The sequence below is a fragment of the Bos mutus genome, chromosome 21 (assembly GCF_027580195.1).
Source record: "Bos mutus isolate GX-2022 chromosome 21, NWIPB_WYAK_1.1, whole genome shotgun sequence".
In the NCBI taxonomy this organism is placed as follows: domain Eukaryota; kingdom Metazoa; phylum Chordata; class Mammalia; order Artiodactyla; family Bovidae; genus Bos; species Bos mutus.
This window is the reverse complement of record NC_091637.1, coordinates 39298286-39325359: the sequence shown is the minus strand read 5'-3', so window position 1 is coordinate 39325359 and position 27074 is coordinate 39298286. Positions and strand designations below refer to the sequence as shown.

Genomic DNA, 27074 nt, shown 5'->3' with positions numbered 1-27074 from the left:
TTAATGTGAGTGTCTTTGGTGTCTTCTTAATGTGGAGGGGGATGAACATAGTAACTTGTTCTTATAACTCTCTTGCTTAAGTTACACAGAGCACCCTTTTGTATGTCTTTTATTCTGGTAGCATTTTCCTGGCAGGAGACATTGCTAGTTCTGTGGCAGATGCTCCCCATCAGCCACAGAGCTCAGTTGCCTGGGAGGGAAACAAAGGATGGATTGCTCAAACGTTATCTGTAACTCTCCAAGTTCACGAATACATCTTGTTTCGTGAGCAGAATTTTAGCCCTTAAAACTCCTACTGTCCTGCTGCTTGTTTCTAGTTGAAAAGAAAAATGAAGGAAGACGAAGAAGAAGGATCTGTTTCTTTCTGAGCAGGAATGAATGAATATTGGGATTTTTCCTAATTTTCATGCTAGAACATAGGCCTTGTCACCTCCCTGCCTGACATCTAAGAAGTGTAGAGATCTTTCCTTGAATGTTGACGATTATAGTCTAGATACTTAGAAGTATTAAACGTAATTCTGTGACCTAGCCTATATAATTATTATAAATAAACCTATGCTAAATAAAAGAGACTATTACATAACTCTTAGGCCAAGTCAGTCAGTAGTGCCAGCTACATTATCCTGCTAATAATAAACCTTTCCATTTGATTGCTTCCATTACTTTGAAGATTTATAAATGTCTCTTACTTTCCAAAGTCTTTTTTCCTTCAAGAGATTGATAAACACTTTTATTTCCTTCTAGTTTTTCCATGGTTTGTTATTTTAACTTTTTACTCATCAGGTATTTTATATATATATATATTATATATGTATATTTATCTATTTGTATAACATAGGAAATAAGTATCTAAATTGTTTTCCCCCAAGTAATTGTTAAATCATTTGTTAAATTGTGTTTCCCTGCTGTATTGATTTATAATATCTCTTCTATCATATTTTGAGTTCATACACGGAATGGAGAAGGAAATGGCACCCCACTCCAGTTCTCTTGCCTGGAAAATCCTATGGACAGAGGAGCCTGGTAGGCTACAGTCCATGGGGTTGCAAAGAGTCGGATACGACTGAGCAACTTTGCTCACTTACTCACACAGAATAGATTTCTGGGTGATCAGCTCTATCATATTTATCTTGTTTTTCTTATACAACCACCACTTATTTTAAAGGTCATAGTTTTATAAAGTTTTTTGATATGAACTAGGGCTAAATTTCTTCATTAATTCTCCTTTAAAACTTCTCCATTCTTATCAGGGCATCTTCTTAGCATAATTCCACAAGCCCAACAAGATTCTCTAAGAATATTATGGCAGATGTTTTCATAAGATTATAAATTTATATACCTTGCCAGGGTCAATTGAAAACAGTCCATCTAAAGCCTTTAGATAATCTCTGTTCTCCACCCTAGACTTGTTTCCTTCTTGAGTATATTTGATGTTTCTTCTCCCTTTGTTTCGTTTGAATATAGATAGTCCACTTCCAGAAAACTATAGTTGAATAATTTGGCTTTTCCTACTTTATTAGCATTAAACTATTTTTCCATAGTTCAGGCCTGTCTCTGCTTCATTCTTTCCACATACAACATACAACTAAAAGACCTTTTCTTCTGTTCCAGCTTTTTAAAAGATTCCACTCTCTCCTGCTGTTGGCGTTCTTAGAGTGGTTCTCACTGGCCTGGCCACTGTTTGCTGTCACCCTGAGGCTGCTGCTCCTTCTGTAGTTAATGCCCTCTCTTGCTTAGTTTGAGCCCATCAGAGTTCCCTGGGAAGTTACATCAGTTTCTCTAGGTACCACCCCCTCTTCTCCCTAATTAGGGTAACTTGTTATTGTGCTGTCACTCTAGCTTGTGAGACCCTTTTATTCCTCTTGGAGGCATATATGTTTTTTAAGAGTCTCTGGCCACAGACTTATAAAATATTTTCCCAGAACTCTCTGAACTGCCTGATCAGCATAGCTAAGTAAATTTTATGATTCTTCCCTTGGCTGCTATAATCTTTGGAATGATATAGTCCCAGCCTCCCAAGTTCCCATCATTGCTCCTCACTAATAATTTTTCGGGTCATATGTGAGTGAAAATTTGAAATGTTCATTTTTCTTTTCCCTCCAGTCATCTAAAAGATACTATTGCAGTGTCTCAACAAGAATTTGTTGAATGCTCTTGTTTCTGGAGAGGTAAAGGACTTTGCCAACTCTAGATGTCTCCAGGTATAACAAAAACATGAACCATGAGATTAACTTGAACAGTGGATGGAGGAAAAGAATATCTGGTACAGCAATATCTTGGAGACACTGGGACCAGTGGAGAAGCACAGAGAAATTACCAATCTCAGGGTGTTAGTGTGTGTGTATTAGGTAAGTGGAGTAGGGGAGGGGAGGGGAAGTGCACATGCCCAGGCGGAATTTTACCAGTGTCGTCAGATATCCGGGCCACAATAGCATGCAAATGATCTGTTGCAAGCTCTCAGTGACCTATACTATGGACAATGTTGCAGTCACCCTTGCTAACTGTGTTGACACTACACCAAGGATGATGAAGTGTCAAGAACCCACAAAATTATATTTATGGAGAAATATGTAGATAATTTTAAATAAAATCAAGCTATATGAAGTGTTTCCTCTTTTCCTTTATCCTCTTTTCTGCTTTTCAAAATATTCCTCACTCTTGAGATTTCTCTTCAGTGATTCCCTCATTATGGAGCTTTACCTGATAGACCCAGGTGGTCTCAGCTATCTTCTCCTTTGTGTTTTCACCTCTGCATCTTGTATTATGATTATTTATGGGTCTCTCATCCTCATTTTGACTTTGAACCCTCAACATCAGATACCATTCCTTGTTATTTTTCTATTTCCAGTATATACTGTGTGACAATATATGTGTATATATATACACACATTATTATATAGTAGTTTCTAGATACATTAGTAAATCATAATGTTAATCAATTATATGTTTAAAGGTATTTGGCCTGCTTGACCTACATGAATTAAGACACAAAAATGTCTTAATTTTAAGTGGTTGCTTTTAAACTGTCACCACCAAATAGAAGATACAAAGTTGTATTTGGGCTCAATATTAAAAATTTTTTTTCTGAAGATTTGAGATGTTTACAATGCAATAAACTTATTTGTCAATAGTTCTCACACGAATGAACACTCTCAGATGGCAGAGGATTTTGTCCATGACTGGCAGAGGATTACTTATGTATATCTATTATGTGTGTGTAGATAGCATATTGAAAAGCAGAGACATTACTTTGCCAACAAAGGTTCATCTAGTCAAGGCTATGGTTTTTCCTGTGGTTATGTATGGATGGGAGAGTTGGACTGTGAAGAAGGCTGAGCGCCGAAGAATTGATGCTTTTGAACTGTGGTGTTGGAGAAGACTCTTGAGAGTCCCTTGGACTGCAAGGAGATCCAACCAGTCCATTCTGAAGGAGATCAGCCCTGGGATTTCTTTGGAAGGAATGATGCTAAAGCTGAAACTCCAGTACTTTGGCCACCTCATGTGAAGAGTTGACTCATTGGAAAAGACTCTGATGCTGGGAGGGATTGGGGGCAGGAGGAGAAGGGGATGACAGAGGATGAGATGGCTGGATGGCATCACTGACTCGATGGACGTGAGTCTGAGTGAACTCCGGGAGTTGGTGATGGACAGGGAGGCCTGGCGTGCTGCGATTCATGGGGTCACAAAGAGTCGGACACGACTGAGCGACTGATCTGATCTGATCTGATGGATGAATGACAGGATGTTAAAGTGGATATGGTTTCTTATCCTTTGGATGCATTAAAACTGATGAGTATGTATATTTAACTTGGGGGTGTGGTATTTAGAAGCTATTTTCAATATTCTAGAAGTTAAGAAAAAAACAAATTTATTTACAACAAATCTTAACAGCTTTTAAAGCTTTATAACATTTTGCTTTGGGTCAGACTTACCAATTGAATAACACTGGCTATCACGTAGAAACAAAACTCCAGTTGGCTGTTAATTATGCATCACCTTTGATTTTGTAAAAATTTTAAATCCAGTTGTTGTTACTAACTCCAGTTTGTTTAGAGGGAGGAGGATTTCAAAAAATGAAGAATATGCAGAAAGCATATTAAAAGAATTTTTGATCATCAGTTCAGTTCAGTTGCTCAGTTGTATCCGACTCTTTGTGAACCCCATGAACTACAGCACACCAGGCCTCCCTGGTCATCACCAACTCCCGGAGGTTACACAGACTCATGTCCATTGAGTTGGCAATGCCATCCAGCCATCTCATCCTCTGTCTTCCCTTTCTCCTCCTGCCCTCAATCTTTCCCAGCATCAGGATATTTTCAAATGAGTCAGCTCTTCACATCAGGTGGCCAAAGTATTGGAGTTTCAGCTTCAACATCAGTCCTTCCATCAGTCCGTCCAGACCCAGGACTGATCTCCTTTAGGATGGACTGATTGGATCTCCTTGCAGTCCAAGGGACTCTCAAGAGTCTTCTCCAACACCACAGTTCAAAATCATCAATTCTTCGGTGCTCAGCTTTCTTTATAGTCCAACTCTCACATCTGTACATGACTACAGGAAAAACCATAGCCTTGACTAGATGGACCTTTGTTGACAAAGTAATGTCTCTGCTTTTTAATATGCTGTCTAGGTTGGTCATAACTTTCCTTCCAAGGAGCAAGCGTCTTTTAATTTCATGGCTGCAATCACCATCTGCAGTGATTTTGGAGCCCCCCAAAATAAAGTCAGCCACTGTTTCCACTGTTTCCCATCTCTTTGCCATGAAATGATGGGACCGGATGCCATGATCTTAGTTTTCTGAATGTTGATCATAAGCTGAATTAATTTCATTCTATATGTTATTTCATGGACTGTTTTACTCAGTATTTTTTTTTTTTCTGCAAGTCTGAGGTAAGGATGCATCTTACAATGTGCTTATCGCTCAGTTGTGTCCAAGTTTTGTGACCCCATGGACTGTAGCTCCCGCCAGGCTCCTCTGTCTATGGGGATTCCCCAGGAATCCCCAAGAATACTAGAGTGGGTTGTCATGCCCTCCTCCAGCAGATCTTCCAAACTAGAAACTACCCAGGTCCCTTCCATTGCAGGCAAATTCTTTACCGTCTGAGCCACCAGGGAAGCCTTTAGTGGTGTGTTATATTTTCTTACAGTGTTTCTTTCTTTCTTTCTTTCTTTTTTTTTTTGAATCTTTTCCTATTGATTCAGTAAATATGCAGGTAATTTATAATCCACAGAATTTTAATGGTCAGAAAATATGATTATTTTATTCAGAGTTTGTATGGTTCAGGTGTCAGATTGTCTGAATCAAGATCCTGTGTCACCTAGGACAGCTCCTTAATTTTTCTGGGACTCAATTTTCTCATCTGTAAATTGGGGATGATAATATCTACTTCATAAAGTCCTTGTGAAAATTGAATGAGATGATACTTGAAATGTGTTAAGCTTTTCTTCTTATACCTGTTCCAACCTGTCAGTGCCAGAAAGAGTTAATGCTTCTCCCCCATTGCCAAAATTACCAGTAAGAGAAATTAACTGAAAATCTTGCAAGATGGGACATTATTTTATTTTATTATGCAAATAAATTTGACCTCCAGAGATTATTTATTTTGCTTCAGAAGCTGTACTGCTAACCAAACAGTTTATTCCATTTTTGTGCAACAATTTATAATGAGCCTAAAAAGAAGTACTGATTATCTTAGAGTTTTTGGCTCAATTACCTGTTTCAAATGCTCAATGACTAAGGAAAGCATGTCATTTTCTCCTCTCCTGCACCATGGAGTATAACAATAGACTGTGAATAGAGCAAATCAGAGATACAAATACCAGTATAAGGGGCCCATTGTGTTTAGTGTGTAGCCTGGTCATATGGTTTTAATTTAGGTCACCTGATTGATTGTGACATCCAGACAGATAGCACATTGTCCTCTCTTGGATCCCTAAATACGTTAATATTCCTGTTCTTCTCTGCCCATTTTGCTTCCAAACCTTAAGTGAAATGGAATTACAGCATGCACTTTGTTTTCCTGTGCTAAGTGATTATCTCTGCAGTGCAATTTTGTGATTAGGCAAGATGGCATGCATACACTCAGCTAATGCTGATTTCCCCCAGGGTGCAGAAACAGGTAAATTCATAATGAATTGATGTTGTGCTTTGATTTCAAATGCATGTGAAACCTCACCATACTTAGTAGTTTTATTTTAAAAATGTGTTTAATTATTCTAAAATTAAAATTGAACTTTAGAAAATGGCATTTAAACATAAGTCAAGGGTGCTAACTGCTTATGAATGTTAATCCCCTTCAAAAAGTGAAAAAAACAAATGTACCTGACATAAATTGGGTTGGGGGTGTCTTTGAAAATCTTTTTAATTATTTATATTCATTCTGATTAATTCAAAAAATCTGAATGCAGGTAGGTATTATTAGTATTGTCAGGTACTAAGATTCCTTATTTTGAAAACTACCGTAATTATTTAACTAATTGCTATCATGGTATTGCCACAGTTGTTTGGGTGTCATTCAGTGGGAGTAGGGGGTGGAGGGAGAGGCAGGGGAGAAGTGAGGAGTTAATGGTTGGCACAAAATATTTTCTTTAGCTATTTTCTTTGATGTTTTAAAAACAATTTTTGTCCATGATGGTGAGAGACCAATTTTAAGGAGGATTTAGCATTTACAAAATTAGACACATTTTGACCAGATTATAAAAGCAAATTGATTGGTACTCAAACCATACCTTTTACTGATTTACTTAGAATAAGCACTGACTGTAATATTGTGAAACTTGAAGTGAGAAACATAATAATGCAATTTCTCAATCTTATTTCAATTGAAATTCTTTTTGTAAGAAATATTAACATTAATCAGAACTCCTTGTAGGTAATGCTAGAGCAGGTTACTTGGCTACAGTTCTTTGATTAGCTCCTTCTTCCCACACTTTAATCTCTTAGTGTCGTGTCCAGTATACAGTAAGAGTACAATAAACCTTAACCGTATTATCATTCTCATTATCTTTCCATTGAGTAAAAATTGTACGTTTAATAAGTTGATAGTTTATTTCCAGTAATAAAGCACATTAATTTGGAATAAAGTACTTTTATTCAAGATTCAAGGGGAAACCAACCCATTAAAATTTTTCATCTCCTTTCATGGTTCAATTATATGTTCTGTGAACTGCCAGTCATATTCTTTCTGATGGAAGTGTTTCACTTCCCTGCATGTTCTATCTTCATTTGCCCTGAGGGATATGATACTCTCAAAGTTGTGCTCCTAGTTTTGGACACCTGTCTAGCAGGGGTGAATTGCCTACAGCTTCAGCATTCACTCTGCCACACTTTGCACGCTTAGCAAGGTAAGCACTTCATAAGTCTTCTCCACAGGCGATTCGTTGGCCCGTACCTGCTGTCCAAGTCACCAGCAGGAAAACTGCAGATACTTGTTTCTCGCACAGTGGGGCTGTTGGATATAACTCTCGGGGTAGAGTTAGGAAAGACAAGATGTAACACAAGAATGATGAAAAGGAGCCTGGACTGGAGACAAAACACTTCCGGATTGTAGTCTTAGTCCTATTTAGTAACTTAGGCCAAACTTTGTAGCTTCTTTGAACCTTAAAAAGTTATTTTAAGGTATTTAAATGTTACTATGGAGTTGTAAAAATTTGTTTTTATCTGTCTCCTGCTTATCTGGAAGGCTCTGTAAATATGTCTTACTTACCTTTACATTTTTAAACTGGATTGGTGCCATTGACAGATAACATGGAAAAGGCATTTAATAAGTGTTGAAAAAGCGAGGCAAGAAGACAAACAGGAGGCAGAGAAAGGAAGGCAGAATAGAATCATCTATGTAAGACCTAAGTTTGCCGCAAAATTCTCTTTGCATAAAACCTTACGAAATTAAGTGCACCTGGTCCTCTTCTAAGATTAATGGAAGTTTACACTTCGGGGTTAAGAGAAGTCACCATCAGTCAGACCTTTCTTCTAATGTGTGGGAAACTGAGACTCATGACGATTAAGTGAGGTGTCACTCAGGTAATGGCAAAGCCTCCCCTAGCTCTTCTCAGTCTACGGTCAGCTCTTCCTGGGCTATACTCGACAGCCTCGAGATCAGGCTATGTGTGCAAATAGGTCTAGAAAATACAGCCCCACTCATTCGAATTTGGGAGAAAGGGGGGGCCTTTCACTTTGTATTCTCTGTACCTTTCTATTTCTTGATTTAAGCAACACCAAAAGAAACATATTTTTATAACATAATTAAAAAGTCCTATGGAAAAGTATAATTAAAAATAATGAATTTGAACACTCTGTATGAATATCATATAGAATAAATAACAATAAGCAATAATAAAAATACCTTATAGCATGAATGTGATTTACTAAAGTATATTTTTCAAAGTGAACTGAAGTTCAGCAGTATGTATATTAAATCCCTCTGGCATATTGGTGAAGAGGCTGCTTGTTATTTTTAGGTCAGGATTTAAATGCTTGGTTATATTGCATAAGAGTTCAAACAACTTTATCTCTCCAAAAGAGGCCGCTTAGATTTCTTGTGTTCCAGTTAGACCCCACCCTTCTACTGTACCTCTCTTCAAGGTCATATTCAAGTATACTTTCTTCTGATCTGTCTAAATAAAATTCATCAAGAGTTTCTTTTCCTTTAATACTTCTGAATACCTCAGGTTCATTTCAAGTAAGAGAAGAAGCAAAGTGTTTTCAAGTAACATCCCCTATCTATAAATCAAGTTGACTTATCCTTTCATTGATTCTTCTAGTGTTTTGGCTATTTTTTAAAACTTTTTATTTTATGTTGGAGTATAACTGATTAACAACCTTGTGATAGTTTCAGGTGAAAAGCAAACAGACTCAGCCATACATATACAAGTATCCATTTGGCTATTTTTGAAGTGGTCTGAGACCTTAAGAAGCAGGAAGACAAGAAAGAGGTTCCTGTGCCACCACTTATAAAGCTGTGGTTGGGAAGAATGCAGTGGAATGGCTAAAAGTCAGGCAGTGTTGCATCTGTCCTAACTTTGGCGAGAGTTATATACATACTTGCATAGTAGTTATCATGCATACAAATTATCTACAGATCAGGGTGTTCATTCAACTTATTTTTCAATGTTTTTTATTTTTACAGCTTCCGCCACCTTTGAAGACTTTCAAATTCGCCCCCACACTCTCTTTGTTCATTCATACAGAGCTCCAGCTTTCTGTGATCACTGTGGAGAAATGCTGTGGGGGCTGGTGCGTCAAGGCCTTAAATGTGAAGGTAAAGTGATTTCCCTTCCTGGCCCAATGGAATACATGCTGGGGTTACCTGCCTGTGTTGTGACCTTTTCTGCAATTTCTTCTTTCCCTCAGATATCTTCCATGGATCTGGGTAGTGTGTGGATTCTGTTCTGTTCATTTCCTGTCTTCAACATATTAGCTCTGATCTGGGAAACCAGATTCTCCTATCTTTTCCCCTGTATTGTATGGATATGTTTCTCTCTTATAAGGTGTTGATTATTTTGCTAACAGACTAAACATTACAATTTATATCTTAAGCTAGAACTTGGAATAATAAGCATTCAATAAATGTTGAAATGAGCTAAGATTCAGAAGTTTAATCAAACCATCCAAGATCGCTCAGCTTTTAAGTGACCGACTGGAACATGTACCAAGCTTTCCACACCAAGGTCATAGTTGTATCATCTTCTATGGACAGAACTCCTTGAACTACTCAATCCGATTTCTAGAACACCATGATGTATTCTTAAAAACAAATCAGATTATACCCTGATCTTACTATTTAAGAGGTGGAGTAGGGAGGGATAGAGCTGTTTGAATGTTGACCAGAAAACCTAAGCTTTCATGATGAATCCTATAAATAAGGTAACCATAATTTCTGAATTTTTGTTTGTAAAAAGGTAGAAGAAAGTCTACCTAAAGGGTAGGTGTATGAAAATTTGTCTACTGTGTGACACATGGGAGAATTTTGAGGTAAGACTACAATGCGAGAACTATGAACAGTAGAAATGTTGAGAGAAAAACAGTGCTTTCCTAATTATTTACCTGTGGAAGCTAGCATGTGAAATATTTTACATATTTTCTTAATGATTTTACAAGGTGGTAGTTATCCCCATTTTACCAACAGAAAGACTGAGGTGAAGTTAATTGTCCAAGGCCAGGTAGACAAATAAGTTTTGTGGAGTCTTGACTCAAATCAATATAGTTCAGAAGTTATGAGACATTATGATTAATTTTCTCTCACAATAGAACTTATAGCAGCTAAAAATAGGTCATCTCTTTGGAGTTTTGTTCCTGGACCCCTCAAAGACCAAGTCCTTTATGTTAGAAAACATTTTTAAAACTGATAACCAGACTGGTTGCTGAGCTCATCCAATAACATCAGATTTCAAAACCCCGCTTATTGACATATTGAGATGATAAAGCTCAGAAAAACCTTAAGAGAAAATTTAAATTTTCAAACAGCCTGAAGAAAAATGGAAGCAGTACTGTTTCTCAAAATTCATAATTTATACCATAGACTCGAGTAGCTTTTAATTTATCATTGAACAAAAGTCATTTTTGCTGTCTCCTTCTAGGATGTGGGCTGAATTACCACAAGAGATGTGCGTTTAAAATCCCCAACAACTGCAGTGGCGTGAGGCGGAGAAGGCTCTCAAATGTCTCCCTTACTGGGCTCAGCACTGTCCGCACAGCATCTGCCGAGCTCTCCACCAGTGCCCTTGATGAGCCCCTTCTGGTATGGCCTCTTTGTTTATCTGTTTCCCAGTTTACATGAGAAATCTGAAGGATGATGTGGTAACAGTGTCAATCCAAGACAGTGTCCTGGGAGGAAGAACACAGCCAGGGTGTTGATGACTGTGTTTCTTCAGGGCCTGTGCTGTAGATTGGTCAGTGCCTCAGCAAATATCCAACAGCTTTGAGTTTGCTCTTATCTGTGAGCTTAGAGCAGTTTTAAAATCTGTGAGGTTTCATCATGGTCATGGAGCCAGAGCAGCACAAGCTAATGTGTGAATGTTGCAAAACATAGTTTGTCAAAATTTGGAAACCAGAGATAAAAGATGTTCTTCTCTGAAGATTATTAGAGTACTTTGTGGTATAGCTGACTGTTTATTGTGGGAGAAAATTTGCAATTTTCTCTGAAAAGATGAAGGTATTTACTTGTTTGGCATTAATGGCATATGTGCCGATGTATTGTCACAGTCACACTGATTGACAAATGTCATGAGAAAAACAGCACGTAGTACTTTAAATATTCCCATAAATATCTGTGGATATGACTTAAATATTTTCTTTAAGAAAGTTAAATTTTGATTTTCCAGACACTCAAAGCAAAGCAAAAATTGTGATAATTATGTGCAACGTTTAAAATAAGAACTTTTTTTTCTGAAATAAGCTAACGGTGTGAGCTTAGAAATCCTACGTTTACTTGCTCTGACAGTAGATATTACAAAAAAACATTTTATAATCTAATTAGTGTATCAATTAAAGAGAAAAAATAAAAATTATGAAACATTTAGGTTAAATATAATCCATGGAGTGGAGAGGGGTAATGCATTTTGAAACCATCTCTACAAAGGTCATATTAATTAATATATTGTTTGGAAACTATTTTATTGTGATCTTTATATCACTTAAATTTTGTTATAGCATAAACTAGATTATCTAAGTCAAATGAATGCTTATTTCGATAAATAGGAAAAGTCCATACTCTGTTACTATGACTTTTTTGGGAGGAGTTTCTTGTATTTTCATGAAGTGAACCTGTTAGGGTAAGGCAGGCAGTAAATCCCATCAGTAGCTAGTAGAATATATTATATTCTGGTGACTCTTCAGAATACATGTGTGTGATTATATATTATTCTAGAAAGTTGTATTAGAATTAGTGATACTCTTACTGAAAGGTGCTTAAGTCAAATTCTATTTACTTTTTCAAATAATTCTCGTATTATCTTTCCAACTCTGAAGTTTCTTGATTTCATTTGAATTTTTGTAAGTATTGATTTTATAAGTTAGCGGTTATTCTTGCTTCAGGATAGATGCTTTTAAACAAGTTTAAGAAACAGAATTGTAAATCAGTTTGTATTGTTTTGAGTTTTACCAGGAAAAGATTTTTAAAAATTAGTTAACATTTCATAAGGTTAAACTCTAAAGTTATTCATCATTAGAATAGACTAGAATCTAGATAATTAATGCTGAATATTTTTCTTTTAAAGCTATCTCAGTTTTTAATAATATATACATATATGCACATATATATGTGTATATATACATCCAAAGATCATATATATATCATTTAGAGTTTATAAATATGAATTAAATTATTATATGCTTGCATATGTATAATTTATATACAAATTTAATTTAGATTACCAAAGTCTTTAAGCAGGTTTTTGTGTTTTTCACCCAGATCATTTAATTGCTTTAATTGCTTTATTTAATCAAATTACTTAATTATTTAATTGTTCAAATTACTTGATTATAAACTATATTGTACACCAGGTGTCAAATTCATTAGTGATTCATTACTGAATGAAAATTTTATCATAAATGCTTAAAAATATGTTTGAAAAATGCATTTTAAAAATGAGATTTTCAACTATATTTGCCAAGAATGCTTATAAAAGTTTGATCTAATAAGATATTTATGAGGTGGGAAAATTTGGGGCCACAAGTGAAAAGTATTACATAAACTTTCATAACCTTGTGTAAAATGCTTTTCAGGTAATCTTTAAATGAAAAATGCCTGTGGGAATAGTGTGTGTGACATACCGGCTCTCAAATGTGTGTTTTACATCATCATAGCCCTTTGTGTCCCTGACGGGTGCCTGTGTGTCTCTCTTTGCTTACTCGGAGTACAGCAAATATGTCTCTTTTCATCTCTGGACAAAACACCTAAGACCAGTAACTATAGTTTAAAAGTTATAGTGAATGCCTGCTGCTGCTGCTGCTAAGTCGCTTCAGTCGTGTCCGACTCTGTGCGACCCCATAGACAGCAGCCCACCAGGCTCCCCCGTCCCTGGGATTCTCCAGGCAAGAACACTGGAGTGGGTTGCCATTTCCTCCTCCAGTGCATGAAAGTGAAAAGTGAAAGTGAACTCGCTCAGTCGTGCCCGACTCTTAGCAACCCCTTGGACTGCAGCCCACCAGACTCCTCCGTCCATGGGATTTTCCAGGCAAGAGTACTGGAGTGGGGTGCCATTGCCTTCTCTGTGAATGCCTAGACAAAGATAATATTATGGTAATGATTTAGAATATTTTAGTCCCATATACAGTAAAGAATATTTCCCACTTCTGAAAAGAGTAACGGCCTGTATAAAGGTGGCGTCGCTAACTAATGCCACTAGACCACCCGTGCTGCATGTCTGCCGTCAGTATGGATTTTGTCCCAAATGTAAGAAAATGACTTTCTCTTCCACAATAGATTCCTTGTTTTTACCTTAAAAATCATCACTTCACATACAAATTAAAATATTGCTAATCCTATTAATTTACCCATTTCTGGCAATTATGTTGAACTTGGATTTCTATAGTGCTGCTAAAATAGAAAGAAAAGTATAACAATATAGATCTTCAGTTCAGTTCAGTCGCTCAGTCGTGTCCGACTCTTTGCGACCCCATGAATCGCAGCACGCCAGGCCTCCCTGTCGATCACCAACTCCCGGAGTTCACTCAGACTCACATCCATCAAGTCAGTGATGCCATCCAGCCATCTCATCCTCTGTCATCCCCTTCTCCTCCTGCCCCCAATCCCTCCCAGAATCAGGGTCTTTTCCAATGAGTCAGCTCTTCGCATGAGGTGGCCAAAGTACTGGAGTTTCAGCTTTAGCATCCTTCCTTCCAAAGAAATCCCAGGGCTGATCTCCTTCAGAATGGACTGGTTGGATCTCCTTGCAGTCCAAGGAACTCTCAAGAGTCTTCTCCAACACCACAGTTCAAAAGCATCAATTCTTTGGTGCTCAGCCTTCTTCATAGTCCAACTCTCACATCCATACATGACCACAGGTCTGAGTTCTTGGAGATGTTTGTTGGTGTGGGTCCAGCTAGAGTCCGTGACTTATTCACCCTTGCTCGGAAGAACGCCCCTCGCATCCTCTTCATCGATGAAATAGATGCGGTGGGAAGGAAGAGAGGGAGGGGCAACTTCGGCGGGCAGAGTGAGCAGGAGAACACCCTCAACCAGCTGCTTGTGGAGATGGACGGATTCAACACAACCACCAATGTGGTCATCTTCGCGGGCACCAACCAACCGGATATCGTAGACCCAGCTCTGGTGAGGCCGGCCCGCTTCGACAGGCAGATCTTCTTTGTTTCTCAAGGACCGCTGGACATTAAGGTGAAGAGCTTCTATTTTCAAAGTTCACCCCCAACCTCTGAAGCTGGATAGCGCCCTGGAAAAGGAGAAGCAGGCGAGGAAATCGCATCATTGACCCCGGGGTTTTCAGGAGCCGATGTTGCCAACGTGTGCAACGGAGCTGCTTTGATCGCCGTGAGACACCTTTCAGATTCCATAAACCAGAAACACTTCGAACAAGCAATTGAACGAGTGATTGGCAGCTTAGAGAAGAAAACGCAGGTCCTACAGCCCGAGGAGAAGAAGACAGTGGCATACCACGAGGCAGGCCACGCAGTTGCCGATTGGTACCTGGAGCACGCAGACCCCCTCTTGAAGGTGTCCATCATCCCATGAGGCAAAGGGCTGGGCTACGCTCAGTACCTGCCCCAGGAGCAGTACCTCTTCACCCGGCAGCAGCTCCTAGACCGCATGTGCATGACCCTGGGCGGCCGCGTGGCCGAGGAGATCTTCTTTGGCAGGATCACTACCAGCGCCCAGGACGACTTTGCGCAAAGGGACCCAGAGTGCCTACTCCCAGATTGTTCAGTTTGGCATGAACGAGAAGGTCGGGCAGATCTCCTTTGACCTCCCACGTCAGGGGGATGTGGTGTTGGAGAAGCCTTACAGCGAGGCTACTGCCAGACTCATAGATGATGAAGTACGAATCCTTATCAACGATGCTTACAAGAGGACAGTAGCCCTCCTCACAGAGAAGAAAGCTGATGTGGAGAAGGTTGCTCTGCTGTTGTTAGAAAAAGAAGTGTTAGACAAGAACCACATGGTGGAACTTCTGGGCCCCAGGCCATTTGCGGAGAAGTCTATATACGAGGAGTTTGTGGAAGGCACAGGCAGCTTGGACGAGGACACCTCACTCCCCGAGGGCCTGAAGGACTGAAACAGGGAGCGTGAGGGCTCGGAGGAGCCCGCGGGAGAGAAGGTGACCAGCCTGGTCCAGGGCGCCGGCCCTGCATAGCTCCTGGTGCTGCACCCTCAGAGCCGCCCCAAGGGCACGGCGGGAAGGGGTGCTTCGTCCTTGGCCTCGGAGGTCACAGGGGCGGGAGTGCGTCCCCAGCCTCCAGTCTCCTGTGCCCTCACATGGGGGTGTGCTCACCATCACCCGCCCGTCACTCCCACCTCCCTCAGAGTCTCCCTCTGTGATGGGCTATGAAATTAAAGAGTATTTCTATTTGATTTAATATTTTAAAGTAGGAACCCAAGCTACATGCTGCTGTTCTGTGATGGAGTGGTTTTCTAGGAGAGCTGTGTAACATATTTAAAAATAAGAATGTACTGTGTAAATACGGCTTCCTTATGTCACAAATAAAGTGTAAACGCTGCGTTTTTCCTTCTGAAAAAAAAAAAAAAAAAACCATAGCCTTGACTAGACAGACCTTTGTTGGCAAAGTAATGTCTTCTGCTTTTTAATATGCTGTCTAGGTTGTTCATAACTTTCCTTCCAAGGAGCAAGCGTCTTTTAATTTTATGGCTGCAGTCACCATCTGCAGTGATTTTGGAGCCCCAAAAAATAAAAGTCTGACACTGTTTCCACTGTTTCCCCATCTATTTCCCATGAAGTGATGTGACCGGATGCCATGATCTTCGTTTTCTGAATGTTGAGTTTTAAGCCAACTTTTTCACTCTCCACTTTCACTTTCATCAAGAGGCTTTTTAGTTCCTCTTCACTTTCTGCCATAAGGATGGTATCATCTGCATATCTCAGGTTATTGATATTTCTCCCGGCAATCTTGATTCCAGCTTGTGCTTCTTCCAGCCCAGCGTTTCTCATGATGTACTCTGCATATAAGTGAAATAAGCAGGGTGACAATATACAGCCTTGACGTACTCCTTTTCCTATTTGGAACCAGTCTGTTGTTCCATGTCCAGTTCTAACTGTTGCTTCCTGACCTGCATACAGATTTCTCAAGAGGCAGGTCAGGTGGTCTGGTATTCCCATCTCTTTCAGAATTTTCCATAGTTTATTGTGATCCACACAGTCAAAGACTTTGGCATAGTCAATAAAGCAGAAATAGATGTTTTTCTGGAACTCTCTTCCTTTTTCCATGATCCAGCGGATGTTGGCAATTTGATCTCTGGTTCCTCTGCCTTTTCTAAAACCAGCTTGAACATCAGGAAGTTCACGGTTCACATATTGCTGAAGCCTGGCTTGGAGAATTTTGAGTGTTAACTTTACTAGCATGTGAGATGAGTGCAATTGTGCGTTAGTTTGAGCATTCTTTGGCATTACCTTTCTTTGGGATCAGAATGAAAACTGACCTTTTCCAGTCCTGTGGCCACTGCTGAGTTGTCCAAATTTGCTGGCATATTGAGTGCAGCACTTTCACAGCATCATCTTTCAGGATTTGAAATAGCTCAACTGGAATTCCATCACCTCCACTAGCTTTGTTCATAGTGATGCTTTCTAAGGCCCACTTGACTTCACATTCTAGGATATCTGTCTCTAGGTCAGTGATCACATCATCGTGATTATCTTGGTCATGAAGATCTTTTTTATACAGTTATTCTGTGTATTCTTGCCACCTCTTCTTAATATCTTCTGCTTCTGTTAGGTCCATACCATTTCTGTCCTTTATCGAGCCCACCTTTTCATGAAATGTTCCCTTGGTATCTCTAATCTTCTTGAAGAGATCTCTAGTCTTTCCCATTCTGTTGTTTTCCTCTATTTCTTTGCATTGATTGCTGAGGAAGGCTTTCTTATCTCTTCTTGCTATTCTTTGGAACTCTGCATTCAGATGCTTGTATCTTTCCTTTTCTCCTTTGCTTTTCGCTTCTCTTCTTTTCACAGCTATTTGTAAGGCCTCCCCAGAGCCATTTTACTTTTTTGTATTTCTTTTCCATGGGGATGGTCTTAATCCCTGTCTCCTGTACAATGTCACAAACCTCCGTCCATAGTTCATCAGGCACTCTTATCTATCAGATCTAGGCCCTTAAATCTATTTCTCACTTCCACTGTATAATCATAAGGGATTTGATTTAGGTCATACCCAAATGGTCTAGTGGTTTTCCCTACTTTCTTCAATTTAAGTCTGAATCTGGCAATAAGGAGTTCATGATCTGAGCCACAGTCAGCTCCCGGTCTTGTTTTTGTTGACTGTATAGAGCTTCTCCATCTTTGGTTGCAAAGAACATAATCAGTCTGATTTCGGTGTTGACTATCTGGTGATGTCCATGTGTAGAGTCTTCTCTTGTGTTGTTGGAAGAGGGTGTTTGCTATGACCAGTGCATTTTCTTGGCAAAACTCTATTAGTCTTTGCCCTGCTTCATTCTGTATTCCAAGGCCAAATTTGCCTGATACTCCAGGTGTTGCTTGACTTCCTATTTTTGCATTCCAGTCCCCTATAATGAAAAGGACATCTTTTTTGGGTGTTAGTTCTAAAAGGTCTTGTAGGTCTTCATAGAACTGTTCAACTTCAGCTTCTTCAGCGTTGTCATCAACTTTGACAATAAACTGTATCCATTATTCTAGCTATGATGTAGTCCATTTTTAAGAAAATCCAAAATGTAGATAATTAATGGCTTAATATCTCTGCAAGAGTGTATATCTTTTTGTACATCATCACTTGTGTTAGAAGGAAACAAGAAAAACTCAGTAGGTACTTAAGAGGGCACACTAATATGTTTTTCATTATGTATAAGTAAACTTATTAAGACTAAATCAGTTTTATAAACTTTTAGACAGTTGCAGAAGGGAAGTCAAGATTCAGTCAGTTCAGTCGCTCAGTCATGTCCGACTCTTTGCAACCCCATGGACTACAGCACGCCAGGCTTCCCTGTCCATCACCAACTCCTGGAGCCTACTCAAACTCATGTGCATTGCGTTGGTGATGCCATCCAACTACCTGTCCTCTGTTGTCCCCTTTTCCTCCTGCCTTCAATCTTTCCCAGCATCAGGGTCTTTTCAGATGAGTCAGCTCTTCGCATCAGGTGGCCAAAGTATTGGAATTTCAGCTTGAGTATCAGTACTTCCAATGAATATTCAGGACTGATTTCCTTTAGGAAGGACTGGTTGGATCTCCTTGCAGTCCAAGGGATTCTCAAGAGTCTTTTCCAACACCACTGTTCAAAAGCGTCAGTTCTTCGGTACTCAGCTTTCTTCACAGTCCAACTCTCACATCCATACATAAGCACAGGAAAAACCATAGCCTGGACTAGACGGACCTTTGTTGACAAACTAATGTGCTTTTTAATATGCTGTCTAGGTTGGTCATAGCTTTTCTTCCAAGGAGCAAAAGTCTTTGAATTTTATGGCTCAGTCACCATCTGCAGTGATTTTGGAGCCTCCCAAAATAGTCTCTCACAGTTTCTATTGTTTCCCCATGTATTTGCCATGAAGTGATGGGACCGGATCTTAGTTTTCTGCATGTTGAGTTTTAAACCACCTTTTTCACTCTCCTCTTTCACTTTCATCAAGAGGCTCTTTAGTTCTTCTTTTCTTTCTGCCATAAGGGTGGTGTCATTTGCCTATCTGAGGTTATTGATATTTTTCCTAGCAATCTTGACTCCAGCTTAAATGATCCAATTAGTTTATTTGTGACTTACACATCATTTTTTAAAAAGTTACAGATGTTTGTGTGGTATTACGGAAAAGTTAAAGAAAGTCATTTATTTGAAATCATGTTACGCAAGGCTTAGACTTAGGCAAAAAGTTAATAATTTACTCCAGAAGTTTTGCTCCTAGCTATGAAAAAGCTTGTATCAATCAACTCTCCTATAAGGGACAATTATAAAAGCTGAATAAAGTATAACAGAACATAATAAAACAACATTTAAAGGTACCCAAGAACAACCAAGACTGTTAGGATTTGAGGGACCAACGCACCAGACAGCGCCCCCAAGCTAAGAAGTCCCTGGCTCAGAATGTCAGTAGTGTGGAGTTTGAGAACCCCTGATGTAGAACAAAGCTGGAGAATTCCCAGACATACCAGCATTAAGTCATAGTTAAAACAATGTGGTGTTACACAAGATTAAGTATAAAGACAATGTGGTATTACACAGGAGCAGAAAAATATTAATAAACCAATGAACCAGAACAGGAGGAGTCCAGAAGCTATGTGCATGTACAGACCAACTAAGTTTTGACAATTATACCTCTGCTGTGAGAAGAAGATTTTTTCCAACAAGTATTTCTGTATATGTATGTGGGAAATATGAATCGTGACCTTACCTTATACCACATGAAAATAACTTCTAGGCAGATTAGAAGCTTCTAGGAAATAACATAGAAGAATATCTACAAGAATTTGAGTCATGAGAAACTTTTAAAAATAGGACTCAAACACAGACAAAGGGAAAAAACTGATAAAGGCACCATTAAAAGTAACAAATTGTTTTCAGTGAAATATATCATTAAAAACGTGGAAAAGCAAATCATAAAAGAAGACATTTTCAATATATATAATACGTGTGTGTGTATATATATCTTATAAAAGACTCATATCCAAATGTATGAAGACCATCTGTGAAACTTCAAAAGACAGACAACCTTATTTAAGATATAAGCAAAGTACTTGAACAGTACTTTACAAAAGAAGACAGCTGATAAGCATTGAAAATATATTTTGCATCATTCGTTATCAAACAGTCTAAAGTTAATCTACAGTGAAATATCTCTACACCAGGGGTTCTCTGGTAGCTCAGCTGGTAAAGAATCTACCTGCAATGCAGGAGACACTGGTTTGATTCCTGAATTGGGAAGATCCCCTGGAGAAGGGATAGGCTACCCACTCCAGTATTCATGGGCTTCCCTGGTGGCTCAGATGGTAAAGAATCTGTAAAGAATCCACCTGCAATGCGGGAGACCTGGGCTCAGTCCCTGGGTTGAAAAGATCCCCTGAAGGAGGGTACAGCAGCCCTCTCCAGTATTCTCGCCTGGAGAATCCCCATGAACAGAGGAACCTGGCGGTGTACAATCCAAGGGATTGCAAAGAGTCAGACACAACTGACTAAGCACAGCACGGAGTACCTAACATTGGGAGGAAACAACTGATAGTAACAAGCATTGTTGAAGATATTGAACAACTGGAACTCACATACACTACTAATGGAGATATAATTTCGTTTAACAACTTTGGCATTCTGGTTGGCAATAAAGCTGAATATATACATATCATGTGACTCAGCAGTTTTACTCCCAGGTATATATTTACCGGAAATGTGTATAGACATACATGGAAAGGTATATGCAAGCATTTAAAAATCTTTTTAGACTTCACTTTTTAAAGCAGCTTTAGGTTCATGGCAAAATCAAAAGGAAGGCATAAAGAGTTCCCATATACCCCCACGTTTTATCATAGCCCCCATACATGCAAAGCTCCCACACATTATCACCATCACTCAACAGAGTGGTACTTGTGCTAATACTAATGAACATACATTGATACATCATAATCACACAAAGTCCACGGTTTGCTTTAGTTCATTCATGGTGTTATACATTCTGTGGATCTGGACAAATGTATAATGACATTTACTCATCATCATGGTATCATATAGAATATTTTCACTGCCCTAAAAAGTCCTCTTAGCTCTATCTATTCTTCCTTCATCCCCTCCACCTAACCCCTACAATTAATGATTTTTTTTTTCACTGTCTTTGTGGTTTTGGCTTTTTTAAAACATCGTATAGTTGAAATCATACAGTACGTACCCTTTCCACTTTGGCTTCTTTCACTTAGTAGGACATATTTAAGTATCTTCTGTGTCTTTTCATGTCTTGACAGCTCACTTAATTTTAATGTGGAATAAGTTGTTATTCCATTGTTGTGCTGTCCAGAGTTGTCCCTATTTATCCATTCACCTAACAAAGGACATCTTGGTTGCTTCGACATGTTGGCAGTTATGAGTAAGGATACTATAAGCATCGTGCATAGGTTTTTGTGTAAACATAACTTTTCAGCTCTTCTAGGTAAGTATCACAGAGCGTATTTGCCGGATCATATGGTAAGTTTTATCAGAAACTGCCAGTCTTCTAGGTAGTTGCACCATTTTGCATTCCCACCAGCAATGAATGAGAATCCTATTGCTGTACATATTTGCCAGCATTTGGTGTCGTTTCTCTGGATTTCGCATTCTGAGAGGTGTGTTGTAGTGGTTTCTTGTTGTTTTAACTGGCATTTTCTTGATGACATATTATAATATGAAACTTTTTTCATATGCTTACTTGCCATCTGTATATCTTCTTTGGTAAAGTGTTTATTAAGGTCTTTGGCCCAGTTTTAAATTGGGTTGTTTTCTTATTATAGAATTTTAAGAGTCCTTTGTATATTTTGGATAACAGTCTTTATTAGATGTGTTTTTTGCTAATATTGCACAAACGTTTTATTCTAGTCTGTGACTTGTCTTCTGATTCTCTTGACATTGTCTTCTGCAGAGCAGAAGTTTTTCATTTTAATGAAGTCGGGCTTATCTTTCATGTATTGTCTCTTTGGTTATGTATTTTAGAAGGCATCACCATATCCAGGGTTACCTAGGTTTTCTTTTATACTATCTTGCTGTCTTCTGTGATTTTTATAGTGTTGTGTTTTACATTTAGGTCTGTGATTCATGTAGAATTAAAACGACTTAAATTAATTCACTTCTCATATCCAAGTACTAACCAGGCCCAACCCTGCTTAGCTTGTGAGATCAGACAAGGCCGGACACAGTCCGGGTGGAATGGGCATAGACAAATTAATTCACTTCTTAATTTAAGTTAATTAATTTAATTATGTAATGTTTGTGTCTAAATTCGTTTGTTTATATGTGAGTCACCAGTACCATTTATTGAAGAGACCATCTTTTCTCCATTTTATTGCCTTTGATCCTTTGTCAAAGGTGAATTGACTGTATTTATGGGAACCTGTTTGGGGACTCACTATTCTGATTCATTGATCTACTTGTCATTCTTACACCACACTGTATTGATTATTATAACTTTATAGTAACTCTTGAAGTTGAATAGTATCGGTCCTTTAACTTTGTTGTTCTCTTCAGCATGGCATTGGCTATACTCCGTCTTTTGCCTCTCCAGATAAAATGTAGAATCACTTTCTTAATATCCATAAAATAATTTGCTGCAATTTTTATTGGGATTGCATTGAATTTATTGGTGAAGTTGAGAATAACTGAGGAATTGACAGTATTGAGTCTTCCTAAATGTGAATGTGGGATATCTCTATTATTTAGCTCTATGATGTCACTCATCAAAGTTTTGTATTTTTCCTCTTATAAATCTTATTCATATTTTTTACATGGATACCTAACGATTTCATCTTGTGGGGCAGGGGAGTGGTGTCAATGTGAATCCTACTGTTACAAGCATGTTTTTAGCATTTTTATTGATCAGAGCTAAAAGCTAGAAACACGTAAATAATGGTAGAGTCATACAATGGGATAGTAGTATATAGCAATACAGCAATAGAATTGAGGAACTCTTGATTCCTTCAGCACCATAAATGAATCTCACAAAATAATATTTGGGGAAAAAATGGACACAAAGGTTATATGGTTATGAATCCAGTGTCTGAAGTTCTGATCAATAAAGACTAAAAGGGATCAGGAGAGAACCATTCTGGATGCTGGAAATATTCTGTGTCTTGATCTGCGGAGAGGTTCATGCTTTTATGTTCATTGAGAGGTACACCTAGAATTTTCTGTACTTTATGCCATAAAAATTGTACCTCAGTAAAGATATTTTTAAATGACAATAGTGAGTACGTATCCTAATAGAAAGTTACAAAGTCACTACGATTCTTCATCCCAACTCATGTGAGAAAAGAATGAAATGTTGTATCAGAATAATTAATAATTAAATTTAACTCTGAGACTCCTGTCAATCAAGTTAAAGTTATAGAAATTGCATTGTTCAGTCACAAAAATCATAAATTCTCTGAGTGGTAAATGAAAGTAATATGCCACAACATCCTAATATATATAGTATTCATTTACATAGTAAACATTTTCTATAGTAGTCTTCACCACAGATATAAAACTGTTATTCATATGATCTGCCTTCGAGGAGGAAACAAAAGTAAAAACAAAGCTCTAGTAAAATATTCCAACCACCTTCAGAAAGAACAGGTGGTTCTCTTTTTCTTGGTGACCTATGGACATTTCTGGTGATTCTAATTTGATAGCGAGGGAGAAATACAGAGGTGTGTGATTCCCCAAATTTTTTTCTTTAAGATAATGGTGCTGTAAAATACTATCCAAAAACTCATTCTCCTAGGCAGATAAGATTAGGAAATGCTTTTTTGTCCATCCAAGTACTGGCATTCACAGTATTCATTGAGTATAGTTATGGTTCACAGAAGTCCTACAATAATGAAATCAGTGCTCCTAAACTTACTCAAATACGGAATCCCCTTTTCTCACAAACCCCAGAAATACCTAATGGGAAAAAATACTCTTTTAGACATGGCAACTTAAAGGAGTAAGTCAATGCATGTTGCCTAGTCGATCTTCAAGTACCGAGCACTGAACCAGCAGTAAGCTAGAGTTGAATTCTGATGATAGCCCAGCATAAAGACATTCAGAGCTACACTGGAAGAAAATCCTGTGCTTTGGATATGAAATATGTTGATGACAAGGATCATATCTTATTTTAGAAATTGAGGAAATTTGATTGGCTTCTCTCAAAGAGAAAGTTTTGCCTCTGTGTAAAAATGTTCCATAAAAGTACATTGAAACAGTTATATAATTTCTCCTCCAAAATCATGTTTGCTGCTGCTGTGTCACTTCATTCATGTCCAACTCTGTGCGACCCCATAGAGGGCAGCCCACCAGGCTCTGCTGTCCCTGGGATTCTCCAGACAAGAACACTGGAGTGGGTTGCCATTTCCTTCTCCAATGCATGAAAGTGAAAAGTGAAAGTGAAGTCGCTCAGTCGTGTCTGACTCTTAGCGACCCCATGGACTGCAGCCTACCAGGCTCCTCCATCCATGGATTTTTCAGGCAAGAGTACTGGAGTAGGGTGCCATTGCCTTCTCCGAAAATCATGTTTGGATCTGGCCAAATGAGCCGTTGTTGTCCCTGAGTTGTGCTCATGCTTCATGTTAATCCAGTAATCTAACACAGGTATTACTGAGTAACAGTTAATCTTAGCAGAACCTCAGTGTGAATATACATCACTTTCCAAAGTCTCTGACAAAATGGTTTAGCAGTAGATTGCTTAGAATACTTAGGGATTGAGAGAAGAAATACTGGGATTTTTCTCAAAGTGTAATGATTTATTCCATACCAGAAATATTACTGATTTCAAAACACAGTCATGCATTTTTTGTTTAAGAAAGTCAACTATTTTTAGTTTAGCTTTGATTTCTAGTTATCAAATAGAGGTGACCCCCAAAGCTTGAGGAAACAGAGATTAAAAAAAGTTTATTCAGCATAAATTATCAGATACTTGTTTACTTAACTAAAATGTTTTTTTCATGGATATTCCTCCTCTTAAAATTTTTTTAATAACCTTTCAACTTTTGAAAGTATATTTCAAAGTATATTTCAAGTATATTTCAAACTTGGATGAAATCAGACAGGAAAGCAATGCTATGCATCAAGGACTCTAAAATGAGCAAAGAATACACCACAGACATATTTCTCTCACTAAAACTCTAAGCCTATATTGGACTTCCCAGGTTTGTACAGCACTGACTGATACTGATTATTCATCAGCTTATTCCTGCCTGAAGGCAGATAACAACTGTGTCACGTTTGATTACTTGGATGACCTTTTCCTTTCTTTTCCCATTGAGAGGATGAATTACGGTGAAGAAGATCTCATCTTTCACTAAAAGGTCAAAATGCTTCGTTCTGTCTCTGATTCATTTTCAACAAGGTGAATGAACTGTCTCTCATCACTGACACTGATATGTAGATATTTTTTTCACCTCTACCAGCGCAGAACTATAAACTCTGTTTTTGCCATCTTACAGTCTCCACTCCCATTTAAATATTAAAAAGTAATTTCTAACCCAGATGTTTCTGTTCCACAAAGACTGATGAGTATCACATTTTGCCTTTTGTTGAAAACAGATCTATTATTTGCTAATAATATTGTTGAGCAACATGCATTGCTTTATTCTAATAACATGGTTCTCTTATCTTTTTCCTTCCTTTATTCTGCACCGTTGTCTGCTTTTTGCTTTTTACAACTTCATGTTTCAGTCTCCTGTGAGTCCTGGCTTTGAGGTAGGTACTATCTCTACTTAGAAATGTGCTTCACTATCTTTTTGTAAACCAGCATTATAATACTAAATTAATATCAGACAGTTATCTGTTTTGATTCTGTGATACTCAGGTCGGAATTTTAGCTCAGAATCCAACCTGTTGAACTGCAGAAAGCCCACGGGTGGTGTTGGTGGTTGTTTTCTTTTCCTGATGTTATTGTTCAAATTTTCCCAGTCTTCGGTAAGACAAAGAGCAATGCAGGCTTTAGACCAATAGATGGTTCGTTTGATTAAATTTTGCCCTTAGATTCCTTGATTCCATAACATTGTTGTCTTTTCTACGAAACTGAGCAGACCAGCTGAGAAGAGTATAGAACACAAAAGAGAACCGAACACTGGTAGCGCATTTACTGAAATGCACATATTAGAGCTATGTGCTGGTGCCGGGGCCACAGAACCATGCCAAGTGAGGTCATGGTCCTGATAACCACCAGTTTTGGTTGGCACAGTAAGACACAGAGCAGCCACTGTCTGAAAATGACTATAATTTTTTAGGAAAGGAGCTTTTTCTTAATGTATCATCACAGTCTATTTAATTTATAGTCTAATCACAGTCTATTTAAAAAGGATGGTATGCAACTGTATGTATTAACGTCTCAATCCAAGAAGAAATTATATATGGAAAAGAAGCTCAGTTTCTTTCACAAAGGTTTTAAGAAATACCCCCTCAAAAATTGACTTTTTATCCATCTTAGGCAATTAACGACCTAAACACTGGGGAGAAGTCAAGTGTTAAAGCAGGATACACAGCAGTGCTCTTATTGTGATAACTTGTTTTGACCAGTTGACTTGTTAATGTTTCATTTTTCTTTTCTGTACTTCTGGTGAATTGAGGGTTGACATATTATTATTTTCCTTCATGAGACTATAAATGTCAAATACCGTTATCAGTGTCCATTCTAAAATGGTCTTGTTAAGGTAACTCTAACAAAGGACGCTAATGAAAACACAACCAGAACATGTTCTGGGTTAAATAAAATTGAGAAGTCAAGATACCTTGATTCATAAGATGTAAAATGAAGAGATCTTCTTCAATAATAGTAAATTCCCATGTTTGAAAAATCAACCTAGTTCAAAATGTGCCCTACTTAGAAAAGTCCAGAGTAAATGCTAGGTCAATGATATTCTTATAAATTTAAATTTTGTAATTTACAGTGCCTTCCAGACATAATTTTAAATGTGGAGTAGTATTTTTCCCTTCAAATTATCCTTTGGGAATAAAGCCAAACAAGGATAGGAAGCATTTTCCACTTCACCCTCCTGCACTAAACTCAGAGCAGATTGTGTAAAAGAAGACTGAAGAGTAGTTGGCTTTTCTATGCAAGTTGTATAGCTTACAGGCAACTAGGCCTTCATGGATTAGCTCCCGAGGGAAACAAAATGCAAACAAAAAGTTTTTGTAGAAGCTTCTGGTATTATATTGCAATGATGCATATTAATTAATCTCTATCGATTAGATTGGTTCCTCTTTAAAAAACAATACTGAAATAGGTGTTCTTGTCTGTATTTTTTGCACATTTGTAA

The 27074-nt window shown here is 38.2% G+C and overlaps 1 protein-coding gene and 1 pseudogene across 2 annotated transcripts in view; both read left to right on the top strand.

Moving 5' to 3' along the window:
- PRKD1 (protein kinase D1) overlaps positions 1–27074 on the top strand; it is a 347647-nt gene that overhangs the window by 249875 nt on the left and 70698 nt on the right. The window contains exons 3-5 of one of the 2 annotated variants that reach the window (XM_070358662.1): positions 9124–9255; positions 10574–10734; positions 25489–25512. In XM_070358662.1, coding sequence (XP_070214763.1) covers positions 9124–9255; positions 10574–10734; positions 25489–25512 — 317 coding nt within the window. The remainder of the gene's footprint in view (positions 1–9123; positions 9256–10573; positions 10735–25488; positions 25513–27074) is intronic. The other variant, XM_070358663.1, reaches the window with a different exon arrangement.
- LOC102277017 (mitochondrial inner membrane m-AAA protease component AFG3L2 pseudogene) lies at positions 13876–15892 on the top strand (annotated as a pseudogene).